This window comes from Eptatretus burgeri, chromosome 9 (genome assembly GCF_056783735.1).
Source record: "Eptatretus burgeri isolate ZD-2024b chromosome 9, Ebu_testis_v1, whole genome shotgun sequence".
NCBI lineage: Eukaryota > Metazoa > Chordata > Myxini > Myxiniformes > Myxinidae > Eptatretus > Eptatretus burgeri.
This window is the reverse complement of record NC_140969.1, coordinates 101,993,108-102,009,994: the sequence shown is the minus strand read 5'-3', so window position 1 is coordinate 102,009,994 and position 16,887 is coordinate 101,993,108. Positions and strand designations below refer to the sequence as shown.

Below are 16,887 nucleotides of genomic sequence, written 5' to 3'. Positions count from 1 at the left end.
TTTCGTGCTGGGAATTCACCCATCTGAATGCTATAATTCACAAGTTTTGTAGCCCACACCATCAAGCTTCAAATGGACTCTCCAAAAGCTCCATGAGTTTCATCAAGTCTGGTTTAAATAAGATAAATGGCAGAAGCCTTCAGACCAGACTATCACGTTTGCTTTTCATTCACCACATCACTCGCCACCCCATAACAGGGGTGACACCAGCTGAGCTACTGATGAAACGACATTTGCGTACACAACTGGATTTCCCAAGATTCTGGAACATACTGTGATGTCACGTCCATTTCTGGGTTCAGCCACCTGGCGGACGTCCCAGGTGCTTTTGTTGTGTGATCACTTCTGGTTAATGAATTGTTGTTTGGATGCTTGCCTTGTGTCTGAATCTCTCAATTTGTGATGCAATCAGTCTCCTAAAGACTTTACAGACATATCGGTTGTCCACCAAAATCAGTGGAACCAGACTTCATCATGACAAAAATGTCGATCACCACTCAATCATCAAGGACCCTGTCTTTGTGACAAACTTTGGTCATTGACAGACTTGTTAGTTACTAGACCGGAAGGATTCACAAAAATGAGGGATTGTTGTCTTACACAATCAAACTTGAGGACAGTCGAGTCATCCAGACACCTTGATCATGTCCCACGTCGGTCTTGTAATCATGTCACCTTCATAAATGATATCTTCCCACTCTCTGAACCGATGAACAGTGACATTGTTTCTGCAGATGGTACTGCACCACTCCCTGAGGCAGTCTCCATAAATGACTCAGATGTTGCAGCACCACCAGTGGAGCCATCCGTTGGCTTTGTACCTCAACGATCATCCAGAGTTTGAAAGGCATCAAACCACTTTGATTTGTCGCTGACACTCATATATTCATGATCCTTGTATTCTTCACTAGTGTCTTCATTGCTCTTATATTCTTCATGAATGCATTTCTACACTTAATGGGGGAAGATGTGGTCTATTAGATCAAACGGAAATGCGTTGGGGAGGAGCCAAACACATTTCGCTTGGTGCACCGTTCAAAGCCACATGGCCCGAATGTCTCCAAGTCCATTGCCGAGGCTGTGACCCTGCCCACGGCGTCGCTGCATCAGAACCGGTCCAACCCATGAGAATGGCAGAATCGTATGTGGTGACAGGAGGAGGACACCGGGACGACGACTGAGGCCCAAGAGGAAGAGCAGCAGAGCGGGTGGAACTCATGCCAGCGCTCGGAGTTAGTTCAATGTCGGGACGAACAAAGTGTTTTGGGTGCTGGAGCAGGACACACTCGGTCTCGTGTTGATGTGCGGGAGCGCACATTCCTGCGTCGGCAGATCCTGCTGCTCTCCATCTCCAGGTCCGTTTCAACGGCCCATTTGCAAGGCCTCTGCGATCTGTACTATTTCTGGGTATTCATAGGAACTGCTCGATGTTTGCAGATATGGTGCAGACAAGCACGTCGACCCATGTGCCCTGGCTGAGCGAGCCTTGAGCCGCGGTGAATTCGGGCTTGAAAGCGTCTCGTGAGTAGATTTTCAAAGTAGCTTTTAGATATTAAAATAGGTGCACTGCTCTCCAAATGTACTTCATGAAACCTATCCATGAAAATGATCAGAAGGAGGTTGAGGACGGGGACGGTTGACGGGGAGGGACATTCGAACAGTGGAGATGGGCTTGCCAGGGGTTCTTTGGTTGAGTACTACAACTCAACCAAAGAAACTCCTTCCTCTCTCTTTTCCCCTCCACCTCCTCACTCTCCCCCACTCCCCCCCCCTTCTCATATTGGTCCAAATACACCAATAGATTTCAAGTGGAAAAAGCAAGCTTCCAGGAAAAAATGGCTTCACTACAAGCCTCTACGAACCTTCAAGTCCTGTTGGAAAGCTGTCGATGAGATGACATCAACTGGTGTTATTTAAGAAACTTCAAATTACTGTTGTTTAGGGGAAGGTACAACAGATACAAAAGGTTGCTGATTCGAGGAACAGGAAGCCACACACTTTAGGATAGGATGTTATAGAGGTGGGAATACTCTCGTGGCATTCAAGGTCAGGCCACTTCTCGGACATCACTGTAGCCCATCAATAACATATAAAGAAGCTTACAATGAAGAATTTGACATTTTGACATTCGAGAAGAGTCCCAATGAAACATGTTTCAATGCTAGTACAAAAGCACATCAAAAATGACAGGTTGGAATTTTATTTATTTGAAATATTCAAGGAGACTGGAAGATTTGATGTTTCGTAGCAAGAAGTGATATTTTAAAACACTACATGTACAAATGTGACCCTATTTTCTTTATCTTCTTTGACATTTCATTTCAACGGTACAGCCTCATCAGCATGTCAAAGTCTGAAGCCTCGGCCTAGCGTCAGGAGGGTGCTCCTATCTTCCTCATTTATAGACATCCTACGGTCATAAATGAACACTCGTTTTACTCTGTACACATTTCACATCACGTGCAGCAAATTTTACCTCACTGCACCTTGTATTTATTATTATTTAGTAAAAAAAAACGTTTCTGTTCACCACCTTGCGGCTGGGTTTGTAAATCACTGTCTACAATTCCAATCGAAGAGACCAATTACTCTTATTTTGCGTCCTCTGGGTATTTTGCGTATTCTGGGTATTTTGCCTGCAGTGAACACACAGTCGTGTTTAAAGATTGGCCTTTTAAATCCGACTCAAATAATCTTAATGAAGGGGGACAGACAAATACACACCGTTTGATATATGTTGATGCCATGGTGAGGTGATTGGTGATTTGCCATTTAAAGAGAGAGACGTCTAATGCCAAATGGTTGTAGTGTGAATCTTTCAGGAAGTTTAAGGGAATAGGGCAAATAACAGGGCAATGGAAACTAAATGGAAGAGGAATGAATGAAATGAGAGTTGCATTCTTCTTCTCCTCCTCTTCCCTTTATAAGGGGTGAGGTCCAATGGGACCAAGATTCTGCCCTATCTTGACCACAATACTCCTCCACAGCCCTCTGTCCTCCACCAACTCTTTTTCACTCTCTAACCACCCTGACCTTACTGATATCCCTCACACAATCCTCCCATCTCAACCATGGTCCAACTCTTTTTCCTCCTTCTTTGCTACTTCAACCTATCTGCTCTCTTTGCCATTCTCTTCCCCAATCAGCACCAAGTGTCCAGCCCATATTTCACTAATCTCCCCGTCAAGCTCATCTGCACACCAATCTCTTCCCTCAGTTCATCCACCCTCTTCACCACCACAATCCTCCTGACTCAGTTGTTCTCACAAACCTGCAGCCTCTGTTGGTGTCTCTCTGTCAGTGCGACAGTCTCCAACACCATAAAGGTAGGCTGCATTATACACGACATCAGAACCTTCCCTTTCAATTTTCTTGACATCTTTGTCTGTCAGTACTCCCTCCACTCTCGTCCAAGCATTCACACCCACCTGACTCCTTCTCCACACCTCTGCCTCAGACTGACCATCCCTGGTCACTGTTCCTCCCAGATATTCAAACCTATTTCTCTGCCTCATCTCCTTCCCCTCCAACCGAATATTCATTTCCTTTCTCTGCTGCCCGACCCACATCACCTCAATCTTCTCCATGCTCATCTTCAGCCCATGCTTCCCAAATGCATCCTTCCACTCCCCCAGTACTTCCTGCATCTCCCACCCACTCTGCACCATAACAGCCAGATCGTCCACATACAGCATCTTCCCCATACTAACTCTCAAGCTCACCTTCCTGCTTACCATCACCATGATAAAATGAGTGGGCTGAGAGAGCTTCCCTGCCTCAAACCAATGTTCATGTTGAACTCCTCGGACATCCCAGGACCAACCAAAACTCTTCCCTTCATTCCCTTGTACATCCCTTCCACCAACCTAACTTCTGCTTCCGGCACTCCCATCCATCTGTGTCGCCATCACCATCTCTCTTGGGACAGTGTCAGAGACCTTCTCCAGATCCACCAATCGCAAGGCCATCTAACCTTGCACCTTCAACCTCTTCTCCACCAGCTGTCTCAGCGTGAACATCCCATACATCAGCCCCCTACCCTTTCTAAACTGTGCTGCTCTTCTCCGATTTCCATCTCCACCCTCTTCCTTATCCTCCCATCCAGAATCCTCTCCAGCACCTTCATGACATGACTAAGGAGCATAATGTCCCTGTACTTTCCCGGATCTTGACCATCACCCTTCCCCTTCCATATCGGCACAATTAACCCTGTCCTCCACTCCTCCGGAATTGAACCCTCTCTCAAACATATATTCAACAGCCTCTTCGTCCAACTGACTCCGACTTCTTCTGCTGCAATTATCATATCTGTACACACCTCAATGTCTGGCGCTCTTCCCTCCTTCATCCTCTTCAATACCGTCCACACTTCCTCCTCTGTGATCTTCACCAAATCCACTTTCCCCTCTACATAACATGGTAGCTCCAGTTCACCGTTGCTTCCTTCCCGGTTCAACAGCTCTTTGTAATATCATACCCACACCTTCAATACTGTGCCCCCCTTTCTGTCACTGGCCCACCCCACCACCATCCTTAATCATTGTCCCTCCCCCCACTCCCTTCATGTCCTTACCATCCTCATCCCTGTCATGAGCCAATTTATAAATCATCTTCCTCCTACCATCCTCTTCCAACTTGTTGTACACCTCCTCTTCCATATTACACCTCGCCTGATCCACAGCTTTCTATGCTGCTTTCTTCTGAGAGAAATTAATTTTATTAGCATCTCAGCCCAATTAGGACATAACTATTGAAATGGTTTCTGTAAAGCATAAGGAGGTATAAGATAGGGAAAGGGGAAAAAGGGGTAAAGCAGAATATACTCCAATGATATGAAAGTTTGTGATGGAATATATATATATATATATATATATATATATATATATATATATATATTTTTTTTTTTTGCTTGCACTATGAGGATAATGAGATATGAGCACACTTTCCACTTGATTGCTATGAAATTACTAGATAATGGACAAACCAATACAATGTCGTGTCACATCACGAGGTGAGGAGGACACATGATATACCAAAACAACAATTTTGAGTTACATTCAGTCTATCCACATGGGACAATATCCGTGGAATACTATTTAGGTATTAAACAAAATGCGTTGGAAGACCACAAGTTGAATTTGATTCATAATTAATTGAAGAAGATACAATTATTCTACATTTCATATTGATAGGATTGCAACCATCTTGAAAAAAAAAAGTTTTTTGTGCCATTGTTGAGACAAGATAGTTGAGAACAGCAGGATGACAATAAAGTGACAATGCAGTGAAAAATTCCTCCATCTTTCCTTTACGATTACACCAAAGGATCCACGATTTCCAAACATCTTGGAAAATCTGAGGTTGCAGAAGCGTGGCACGGGTGGTGTTGACACTGCTGCCGTTGGGAGCATTTTCGACATATCCAATCTCGATCGTCTTGGCATTTCTGAGGTGTGTAAAGATCTTTGACTTCATGTTCTCCACGTCACAATGCTTCCTTACATTGGTTGTAAAAGCATGTCTTTCGCTGCTACAAATATATTTGATTGTGTTATCGTACTAGCAGGAGCACTGGGCGTTCCCCAGTGCTGTTCTAATCCTGTTGGCATTTTTTTTTAAGAGCTATTTTATATATACAATATATATATATATATATATATATATATATATATATATATATATATATATATATATATGTACATATATACATATATACATACACACATTGCCTACAACACTTCCCAGCACTCACTGATGAACCTCTGAAAGTTTGATGAAGAACCGTTTGACCATCTCTGAGAAAGATGGCAAAACACACAACACAACACAACATACACACACACGGAGTGAAGATGCATCGCGGGATCTTCCAGGGTGACAGCCTTTTGTCCCTCCTGTTTTGCCTGGCCCTGGGCCCATTGAGCAGCCTCAATGACGAGCAAGGACATGGATACACCTTGATGTCCAATAAGAGACCTTCCAAAGAGACAGGAAAGTGACACGTCTATTGTACATGGATGATCTAAAACTCTTTGCACCAAAGGATGAAAAATTGCTTCAACAACTGAAATTAGTGAAATGGTATTCAGACGACATCAACATGGAATTTGGCCTAGATAAGTGTGCCAAGTGAACATTCATACAGGGTAAACAAGAAATAAAACGGAAAACAAAAATCGACACAAATACACCAATACAGGATCTCGACAACGAAACAACATACAAGTACCTCGGGGTGGAACAGGGCCAGCAACAATGTCACAAACAAATGCGCAAAACGATTGCCAAATAATACCTGCGTAGAACGAGGCTGATCCTGAAAACACACCTTACCCCAAGAAACAAAATCAAAGCCATTAACCAACTGGCAACACCAGTACTCAAATACAGCTACAGAATAATAAACTGGCCACAAACTTAAATCAACAAACTTTATTGCTTTTACTCCATTCTACTTCTCAAAACAAGGAAACTCCTCACAATCTACAAAATGTTACACACAAGCTCAAATGAGCTAAGATCCTCGTCCTCTTAATGATGACGTCATAAAAACGAATATGACGTCATTGTGATGTATCAGGTTTGTGATAAATTATCTGTGCTAATGCCCGGCTTGATTCCCGCAAACAAAATTCAAACAGCTTGCCTAGTTTCGGAGATAATGGTACAGGCGATTTCCATTAGCGGCGATATTATGACGTCAACTATTTTTCTAGGAAGAATTTCCAAAATTGGAGATGGTTACTACCTGCGGGTGGGCTTTCTGCATATACATGGCAAGTTTCATGAAGATCCGATGAAAACTCTGGGTTGTGAAACAAAAAATAGGAATGACGTCATAAAAATTGATATGACATCATAGTGATGTATCATATGTGCGGTAATTCATCTCTGCTAATGCCCTGTTCGATTCCCGCAAACAGAATTCAAAAAGCTTGCCTAGTTTGGGGAGATAATTTTTTAGGCGATTTCCATTTGCGGAGATATTTTGATGTCATAACTTTTTTCTCGGAGGAATTTTCAAAATCGGAGATAGTTACCGTCTGCGCAGGATATTTTTACATATATTTGCCAAGTTTCAGGAAGTTTGGATGAAAACTGTAGGCTGTGAAACAAAAAAGTCCACAAGAAGATGAAGAACAACAACATGAGTAAGACTTAGAGATCCTCCATGAGGATCTAAAAATAAAAAATCAGTGCATCCCGAGAATGTACCTGCTGAGACGAGGAGGAGGTAGCGGCCTGATGGAACTCAACCAAGTGCACAGAATGCCATCTGTCGGACTGGCTGAGGAGGTGAAAAGTTCAACAAAATACCAAATGCAATTTGGATGCAAACACCAAGACAGCAAACCAGAGCAGGTATCCCCACCTTACGCAGCAAAAAACATTCCAGACAGGTAAAAATGGAAGGTGTTGTGCATGAAACTGAAACAGCAACAGATACAGCCCCGACAATTGAAAAAAAAAAGACGAAAGTAAAATATAAAACGAAATATCAACAAATATACACCACCAACTGGGAGAATGACAAAATAAGGTGTAATAAAAAAAATAAAGAGTTGGACAGATTGGGCAGAGACAAAGAAGGCTCATTGGAATGGTGAAGAAGAGGTCAGCTCAACTGGGATGGAGAACGAATCATTATAAATGCCTAACATCAAGGACACTACATGATTGGCTTTAAGAAAATAGCGGGAATGAGTCAATGAAACAATTGTCGGTTCTGTAAGGTATAAACAGAAAGCACGAGCCACCTCCTACCGGGATGTAAAAAAAACTCATGTCAGAACACGTGGACACACAAAGGCACAACAAGGTATTGAGAGTAATCCACCGAAACATCTGTAGAAATTTCAATATCCCAGTTACGCAAAACTCTTGGAAACCTGAACCAAGAGCAACAATTGAGAACAACGAAGTAACGCTCACATCAACCAATAAGGTGACATCCCATCGAGCGTGAACATGGAAAACAAAGAATTGCAACCGGATATAGTACTTGGGTATTAAAAAAGAAAAAGAATTGCTAATTGAGGTATCAGTTCCCAGCGATTTTGGCCAAAACAACGCAGAAATAAAGAAAATGACGAAATACCAAGAACTTTAAAAATCAAGTAAAAAGATCCTGTAATCTGAAGAATACCAAAATTGAACCAGTGATGGATCATTGGAACAACAGAAATGATGAAGAAGAACCTGACAGAGATCTTTAAAAAATAAAAAAAACATCCCTGGGAATATGAACACAAACAAACTGCACTTGGAAGCTGCCCAGGGCTCAGTGATGATCCTGAAAAGAGCCTTCAGAACAAAACTTTGAGAACAGAACTTTACACCTTAGTCCATGATTCACGACCGCCCTCCCCTTACCGAAATGGAGCTGGATATTTTGAGACCTCGGAGTACTCCGTTCTTCCTTCTTAAACCCACATATGGAGATAACAACCAATAACACATCCACACCAGACTCTCTCATAGTATAAATCGAGCTAAAATCAAGTTGCCTGGTAAATGTTTCATTTAAACTTTCCGTTTTTGTTTGTTTTTTTGTGAAACGTGAATGTATACCGCCAAATCATTGGATTCTAATTTGAGTAAACTCCACAAGGCACTTACCTTGCATCGTTTGTACACCAATATTCCAAGCCTGGAAGGTGTTGTCATCCAGGAATACCATGGATTGAAGAAATAATGCAGGTGGTGAGAAATTTTTCAAGAAAATTGATACGACAGAGGCTTGCACTCGGGCTTTAGAGACACCTAGGTCGTAAAGTATACGGGGACGTGGACAATATCAGCTGGCATGTACTCTCATGTCATTCAGAATAAGTAGGAGTGCACAGATTGCTGTGGCATACAATCCTCGATAAACTATACAGTAGCATCCTTAACAAAACAACAAGAAAAAGATTCGAATTGCTGACAAACCCAGGGTTGTAGATTGCACCACATGTAATGACTGCAGCAAACCTGACATCGGCGAGACTGGCAGAGGTTCATCAGAAATATTAGAGAAACATCGTAGGCCAACATGGCTGGGCAGGGGGAGGCACAGTCAGCAATCGCCCGTCTTGGTGCACAATGTGGCGATGAACTCGATTCTGGAAGGATCACGTTTCTTGGACAAAATGCCCGAACATCGGAGGATGATCCTCGATGAGTGCCAAGTCATCGTCCAGGAGAATAGTCTGGTGGAAAAAAAATTGATCAATTTATACAATAGAAGAAGAATGAGACGGTATAAAATGGGGACATGCAAATAATACATCACTCATACACCTCAAAATCCCTCCTCGTAATCCCTGCTCGCTTACTTCAACTTCACATAAACTCACCGACAAACCACGGCACACACTCACCTGTGGACCATACCTGCTCACAAATTACACGAGATAGCCAGCACGCCTTACCCCTCCACAACCGATGGAAGCTAAGCAGGGAGGCGCAGCAACACATCTCTGCCCTGGAAGTACGTGACAAATGTGCTTGCTCAACACTGCAGATTAACCTTGAACCGACGTTGTAGAAACAAAACAAAGCTCTACCTTTGCATGTGATAAACATTACCTGCTCCTTTTCTTGTCCTCACCTACAGGTAGAGTTGGTCCAAATGGTTATTGATGGTGTTAACTTTCTCATCGACTGTGAAAAAAGACTGGAGAATGGAAAGCAGATCATCATACCTCCACCACGAAAGGGTGGACATCACCAAGATCCCGATCATTCGACAAACTGAGAAATATCAGTCTTTGAACATGATGTACCTTACTTCAAAAAAACAATGCGGTGTCAAAAATTATAGAAATTTATGAAGCACAAGCCATTACTTCAAGTGTTAAGATGCAGATGCAATGCAATTTCAAACTATTCAGGGTTGCTATTGCCCTTTACGAGCATCACAATTCGAAAGAATAATGAAAGATAAATTTCCTCCGCAGTTTGAAATTCACCTGAAATGACTCAAAGCTCAAGGTACTCAGTTTTGTTTGGTAAAAATACACCAATAAAATATGGAATATTAAACGAGAGGTTTCCTTCCTAATTACAGTAGGATATATACTTGTCGTTACTGTGTCAGCACATGTACCGGACTTGCTAGGTGCATACACAGACCCGTCGTCACTACTGACCCAGTGACTCCCGGACCACGGATAACTCCGTGGCCCGATGGGCTGTTGAGCAACCGCGGACGCTGGCAAAAGCAATTACACTGAGCAGGGTCCTCACGTCCACAGCCACGTTACCGACTCATTGGTACATCTACCTAAGCTCGGGTCCATGCCCTCAACGCGCACCCGAGTACTTATTATGGCCGAGTGGAACCACAAGTGCAGCTTCGGCCAATCAGTGGGGTAAAAACTACCCGTCTATCGATTATGAACAGGCTATGTCGGATCAATGAAAGAAAGGACACAGACGGGAAGGTTTGGAAATGTAACAATTATTTATTTTCACCCAAACAAGCAGCAATCGTCAACACATGTATTTACAAGCAAGCAACAGCCATCTTTATTGAAACAGGCAATCAAAGGAGAAAAGCAAAAGACAGGCACAAAGAAAAGACTTACCCTTAATACGTATTTCCCTCTTATACAGACTTACTTCGACAACAGATATGGTGCCATCATTCATTTTGAGAAGGAGACAAGAAGAAATGAGGAGAAAGAAGCAGAGTGGAATATGGGAACAACTCCTCCCTTACCTCAATCAACCAAGTTCAGTTGTGTCGTGCCAAATAATATGAGGGGGGGGTGTAGGGGGATGAGGGGTTGGGTGATGGATTATTGGTGTTGTGTCGGAAGCATGTGATGTGCGTAGATGGAGCTGTGTGGCACCCGAAGGACTTCACCCCATCATTGGTTCGTGAGCCGCTCGCCTCTGGCCATTGCACGACTTACGCCAATGCCTTGTGCCACAGTACAGCCGAGTCCAGCACTACCTGCATTCCAGCAATCTCCCGAACAGGCAGTCTGAGATGTTCTTGCGTCCCTGGTGCATCGACAAACAGCCTCGAACCGAGCCAAGTCCTGGTCTTTTACAAGCGCCAGACCAGGCGTGGCTTCAAGGGAGCAGACTTCGCTTGAGCATCTTTCACATTGGTGTGCATCTGACGGGGGCCAGGGTAGCGATGGGGCTGTGGAAAATCCCTGCGTCATTACGTCTGATGGCCATGGGCGCCCCCACCCCTCCCCTTGCAGCACGGGTGCAGCAAAACAGCTCAGGTGTCAATTCTGTGCTTGTGTTCGAGAACCTTCGTCCCATGTTACAAACTTCAGAATGCAGTTACAGAAGAATGTGGGAATGCAATTGACCAGTCCAGAGGATTGTCTAAGGTGAGGGACGGATGAACACACGGTTAATTGTGAAGAATAAAAGAATGGGTGGATTGAGTGGCGAGACGGATGGATGAGACTAAACCGACTGCGGAGTCGAAGGAAAGACCGACGGGATGAAGGAGGGGTTGTGGAATTGAGGTGAAGTGAAGCAGATTGTTGGTGGATTGAAAGTGGCAAATGGGGAAATGTCACACCGGGATACACAGATTATCTTCACAACGCATTCCCCCCTCAAACCGCTGGACACAGGGCAAGGATCTATCTTCACACAAACTAAGAAATAACAAATTCTGGGAACCCAATGCATACACGGATGCTTTCCCCCACGTTATTTTTGTCCTCATGGTAAAACCACAACAATATAATTTTTGTCCTCTCCCCTCCTTCAAGGTCGGAGACGGGGGACATTAAAACGAGCTCCGTCCGACCGACCAATCATCTGTTCATGTACTTTTGTGTATGCGATATTTCAAAAACCGTTGAACACTTAGCTTTCATATTGCAGATATCTATTCCTCATGACATTATCTCTGATTAGATCACAGTGGTGATTGGCTGAATTGTGTTACCTATGGGTAACTTGGCAGGTGTACATGATATTTCAAAAAAAAACATTCAAGATTTAGCTTTCATATTACACAGATCGATTCTTCATTTCACCCAAAAGGTGGGGGACTGAGAGAATCAGTTATTTGTTTAAAAGGAAAAACAAACAAACAAACAAAAAACAAACACACACAATTGTTTATCAAAGAAAAAGACATCTGACCAAAACAGTAAGTAGATCGATCTCACCTGCTAGTCCAGTTCTAAAAAAAACAAGCAGGACAATATCAGCTCAGGCGGTGTTTCACCTGCTTCTCAACGGGCTTCCTCAAGCCAACTGACCTCGAGCCTCGGCACGTCGCTTTTATTCCTGGGGCATGACAATTCATTTCCGGTCACGTGCGAGGGGTCAATTGAAGAGTGCAATGAACATGTAAAACTAGAATAGCCACTCAGTAGAGTACTTACCTCCACCAGGCTGATCCCACTGATGGGTCGGATCTGGATTCAGAGCTGAACTAAAATTTAAATCGGTTTGTTCTCGTCACTTAACCAACTCATCCACCAATGAAGTTTCGTCCGAATCCATCCACAATTTTTTCAGATATCGTGCTAAATGTCGTTTTAGCCATGTCACTCAATGGTGAAAAATAAAATTAAAATCTTCAGATCCGGATCCAGATGTTCACCAAAATCGAATCAATTCTTCTTTGCTGCATACCCAACCTGTCCACGAAATTTCGTCCAAATCTGTGCACAACTTTTTGAAATATCACGTACACACAGACAGACAAGGCTGAAAACATTACCTCCATCCACCTTTGGTGGCGGAGGTCACCATACTAAAGCACGCAATTTGATGTTTCTCTGACCGCGATATATTCGGTCATTACTTGACCAATCTCAACCAAACTTGGCAGGGGGATGAAGGCTCACATGACGGAGGTTGTTGCGTCCTCATTTGTTCCCCTCCAAAAGGGGGTCTTTCACCTTGGACGAGCTCCATTCTCAAGTGTATAAATAGCTTAGCGTGGTGTTTTGTGGGGCACTTACAGGAAGTAAAAATTATTGTAACCACAAACAGTACAGTACAGTATTTGGCCAATTGTGTCCAACGTACGATTACCTTTTCAAAAGGTCGCTGTTGTTGTTTAACACTAAACTGAAAGAAATACAGAGGAAACCAGACATCCTTTCAGCATTCAATGCTTTTCGTGTTCATCACAGACCAACGGATCCGAGCTGTTAGGAAAACAGATTTCTTCAAAGATCCCTATCCTGCACCATTTCCCAAAGCTCCGACAGAGACAACTTTGTTGCAGACTCCATGCATCAAGCTGTGAGGTCTGCCTCTTCCTCTTCTTTCAACCATACCAAGCATGGTCGATTTCTCCAGACTTTCTTTTTCTGCATGCATGATTGGTCCAAAAGTATGACAGTGTTTGTCCCATCTCACACCCCCTCCATAAGGGAGTGACATCAACACCTCACGGATATTATGGTGGGACATGGCCCAGATGCAAATGACGTCCGGGAAAAGTATGAAACAGGATGATCCCGCAACATAAAAGACACCTGGTCGGCCTGTGACGGTGGGACAAAGCATTAGTCGCCAATTTTGTCCACAATGTGCGCACGCACGCACGCACGCACGCACGTACACAATGTATATGTACGAGTACATATCCGTGATACACCATTCTCGGTGGTGTAACGGTTGGAGCATCTGCTCTGAGTCTCAGAGGTCCATGGTTCGAACACGACCCTGGCCTCGTCATGCCAAAGACTTTAAAAATGGTACATGCTTCTTCTTTGCTTGATGCTCAGCATAAAAAAATAAAAATAAAAGAGGTGATATAGCACAGACAAACAACCATAAGTTGGTAATAGGTCAGGTTTTAATGGGCCTGTTGGCCTCCTCTCGCGTCAGAGTTCTTTGTAAGAGAACTCAGATTATTACGTAAAAATCACTTTCACAAAACAAACAAACAACAATGTTTGCCTTCATGCTTATCCAGCATCAATACATTTCATCCTGGGCAGCAAAAGCCTTCAAACTTACTTTCTAGCCATTGATTTACCTTGAAATATGCAAAGTTGCACATTGCGAGTCTTCAAATTAACACGTGAACAATTTAGTTCAGTCTTTTGTTAATTATTTAAATACATTGTGCATTTTGAATTGTTCATGATTGTGATTACCATCGAAAAGTAAAATTACCTTCAAGATCTTTTGGGCAAAAATCAAGATCAAAAACACAATTCCTTTTCGGGCTTCGAGTAGGCAGTACACCGCCACCTCAAATCATCCCCCAACTTGTCACATGATATTTTTTAGCCCCGTTGACCCTTCCTAACCCAACCATCATACTTGCTGAGTTCAGCGTTTTCTTCCCTCCTCCATCTCTCTTTTCCTGTTTGTTCATTCCCTTCCTGGTTGTGCCCAATTGTTGCCCCACTGTCAGTTCAACCTTGCTCTTCCATGAGCCTCACTCTTGTAGGAAAAATAATCATATAGATGCCATAATCAAGAAACAACCAGCAGCATGGGAAGAACATTAGTTTAAGAAAAGAATAAGGAACAATACTGAACAACCCAAATTTATTATTCCTTCTGATCATAGGATTCATGTTGGCCATACAAGTAACAAAAAAACAAAAGTCACTAAATAAACCAACATTTCAGCTTGGTAAACATTCCAAAGCAAAAGGCTGTGCATGACATACGTATGAGGACTCGTGCAGCTTAAAACAAAAGGCTTATGTGTACGTTGAGGATTCCAAAAGTAATTCAACTTCAGGACTGCATCCCAGAACCAGATGTATTTGTTTGATGTTAAAGGGGTCAAACAAAACAGGAACATATCAGCACTTTGCTCAAGAAGTTGATGATTAAAAAGAAGGGGGAGGAATAAGAGGAGGAAGAAAAAGAAGAAGAATGTGGAGGAAGGAAATAAGAGAAGGGGGGGAGGAGGAGGACGAGGAGGAGGAAGAAAAGGGGAGGAGGAAGAGGGGGAAGAAGAAGGGGGAGGAGGAGGAGGAAGAAGAAGGGGGAGGAGGAGGAGGGGGAGGAAGAAGGGGGAGGAGGAGGAGGAGGAGGAGGAAGAAGAAGGGGGAGGAGGAAGAAGAAGGGGGAGGAAGAAGGAGGAGGAAGAAGAGGAGGAGGAGGAAGAAGAGGAGGAGGAGGAGGAGGAGGAGGAGGAGGAGAGGAGTCCCCACCCAAGACTACACTCTACAAACATCCTGCCAAAACCTGGTACAACCGTTTGAGAGAGTATGCACAAATGCTTGGGAACTTCACTGCCCATTTTCAGATGGCTTCCTCTGTTTTTTGCCACCCTGAAAAAAAAGAACAAAACAAAACAAACAACAAGAAGACATCTTACTTGGTACGATAAATCCAGGCAATCGATTAACATTTGCAAATCGATAAATCAGACATGAAAGATGAATGATAGCAAGTTAAAACATCTGCAATTCACCATCTCATTAGAAACTAGAGAATTCATAGAACATGATACCCCATGCAGTGTTTAAGTATATACAGGAGGGCCTTGCCATTCGCGGTATTGTGAACCGCAAATCCGGAAACGTTTTTTTTAATATACAATGTCAAGGCTTGTATAAAAGCTAACACACCGAACGTGTAACAAGGGGAGCAGGAAACAAGAGGGATGGGAGATGGAAGCAAAAAACAGTGGGGAATAGACACATGAGATCTGTGGAAGGGAAAGGGATGGGGCAGGGTACATGGGGTAACATAGGAGGTAATGAGGAAAATAGGGCAAGGGACTTCAACTTTCAAATTTGTCCAAACTGTACCCTTGATTATCATGTTTGTGCATTGCTTTTGTGCTATTTATTTTCATAAATAACAGGGTTATTAAGAACAAAAAAAAAGTTTATTTTCCTATATTCGGATAAAAAAAAGTTTATTTTCTTGAGTTATTATTATTTCATATACAGCCTGTGGCTGCTGGTTGCATGATTGTTGAGAGCATGGCTGGTGCAGTTCCCAGTAAGCTGGTACTCATTTCGCCGACCTCGGAAGAATGACAGGCTGAGGAAACCCCACCTGGTGTTAATTCAATGGGATAACAGGGGCTCAAACTCAAGACCACAAGATCTTAAGCCAGCTACTTCAACTGTTAAGACAACATTAGGATTTCTGTCCTGTCTAATGAACATAAAATAAAGTTTATTTTCTTGAGTTAAGATAATAAAAAAAAAAAAAAAAAAAAAACTTACCATTAACAATAGTGATTATAAATTTCATCCAATAACGCGATGGTGATGTTGACGATAAAGACGAGTTGATGGAGAAGATTATGTTGGGTGTTTGAAGGGGTTATCGTGTCGACGGCCTTTGTTAATTAGGTGAATAAATTTGGAAAAGAGTTCACCAACCTGCGAATATTCAAGCGCATTGACATTTTTGTTGATCTACAAACCTTGCCTCAATCGATTAATCGCGATAGAGTGAATCCACGAAGGGGAAACTCATGAACAGCAAAGCTTTCCTTCTTGTGCTTCAATTTCAATAAAATAATGATTTTAAAGATAGTTTAAAAAAAAAAAAATCCAGAACTTTAGTGCTCCTGAAGTTGCCTTGTACACGAACCACCATTATCTATCTATCTATCTATCTATATATTACTAAAACTCTCATTTTGTATGTTCCCGAAATACAGCCAAAACGGTACACGATAGCGCAAAAATTTTATGGCCACCTTACTCACCATTCGCCTGCGATGTGCAATTTCAAGTTTCATTAAAATCGGGCAACAAAAAAATTATTAAAAATTCAATTCCCGATTCAGTCAAGTACTCTTCGGGAGAATTTGATCAATGCAAACAACCTCAGCGGTATAGTTCGCTGGAGATATCTTTTTTTTCTTTTCTTTAAATGATGTATTTAAAACATCTCAAACATTTAGTATACACAAAGAACGATTTATTTTTAAGCATAAAATAAACATCGCCATTTTGATGTAAAACCTCC

At 42.6% G+C, this 16,887-nt stretch overlaps 2 protein-coding genes across 7 annotated transcripts in view; one reads left to right on the top strand and one right to left on the bottom strand.

The window, feature by feature from the left end:
* LOC147020760 (creatine kinase S-type, mitochondrial-like) overlaps nucleotides 1-16,887 on the top strand; it is a 46,048-nt gene that overhangs the window by 24,759 nt on the left and 4,402 nt on the right. The window contains exons 8-9 of one of the 2 annotated variants that reach the window (XM_085896366.1): nucleotides 5,326-5,451; nucleotides 9,599-10,026. In XM_085896366.1, coding sequence (XP_085752492.1) covers nucleotides 5,326-5,451; nucleotides 9,599-9,739 — 267 coding nt within the window. In that variant the 3' untranslated portion in view covers nucleotides 9,740-10,026. Of the gene's footprint in view, nucleotides 1-5,325; nucleotides 5,452-9,598; nucleotides 10,027-16,887 lie in introns of those variants that run through there. The other variant, XM_085896367.1, reaches the window with a different exon arrangement.
* Nucleotides 14,474-16,887, bottom strand: part of LOC147020759 (G kinase-anchoring protein 1-B-like) — a 68,578-nt gene continuing 66,164 nt past the window's right edge. For all 5 annotated transcript variants that reach the window (XM_085896369.1, XM_085896373.1, XM_085896370.1 and 2 more), the window contains one exon: nucleotides 14,474-15,224. In XM_085896369.1, the coding sequence (XP_085752495.1) occupies nucleotides 15,183-15,224 (42 nt within the window). In that variant the 3' untranslated portion in view covers nucleotides 14,474-15,182. The remainder of the gene's footprint in view (nucleotides 15,225-16,887) is intronic.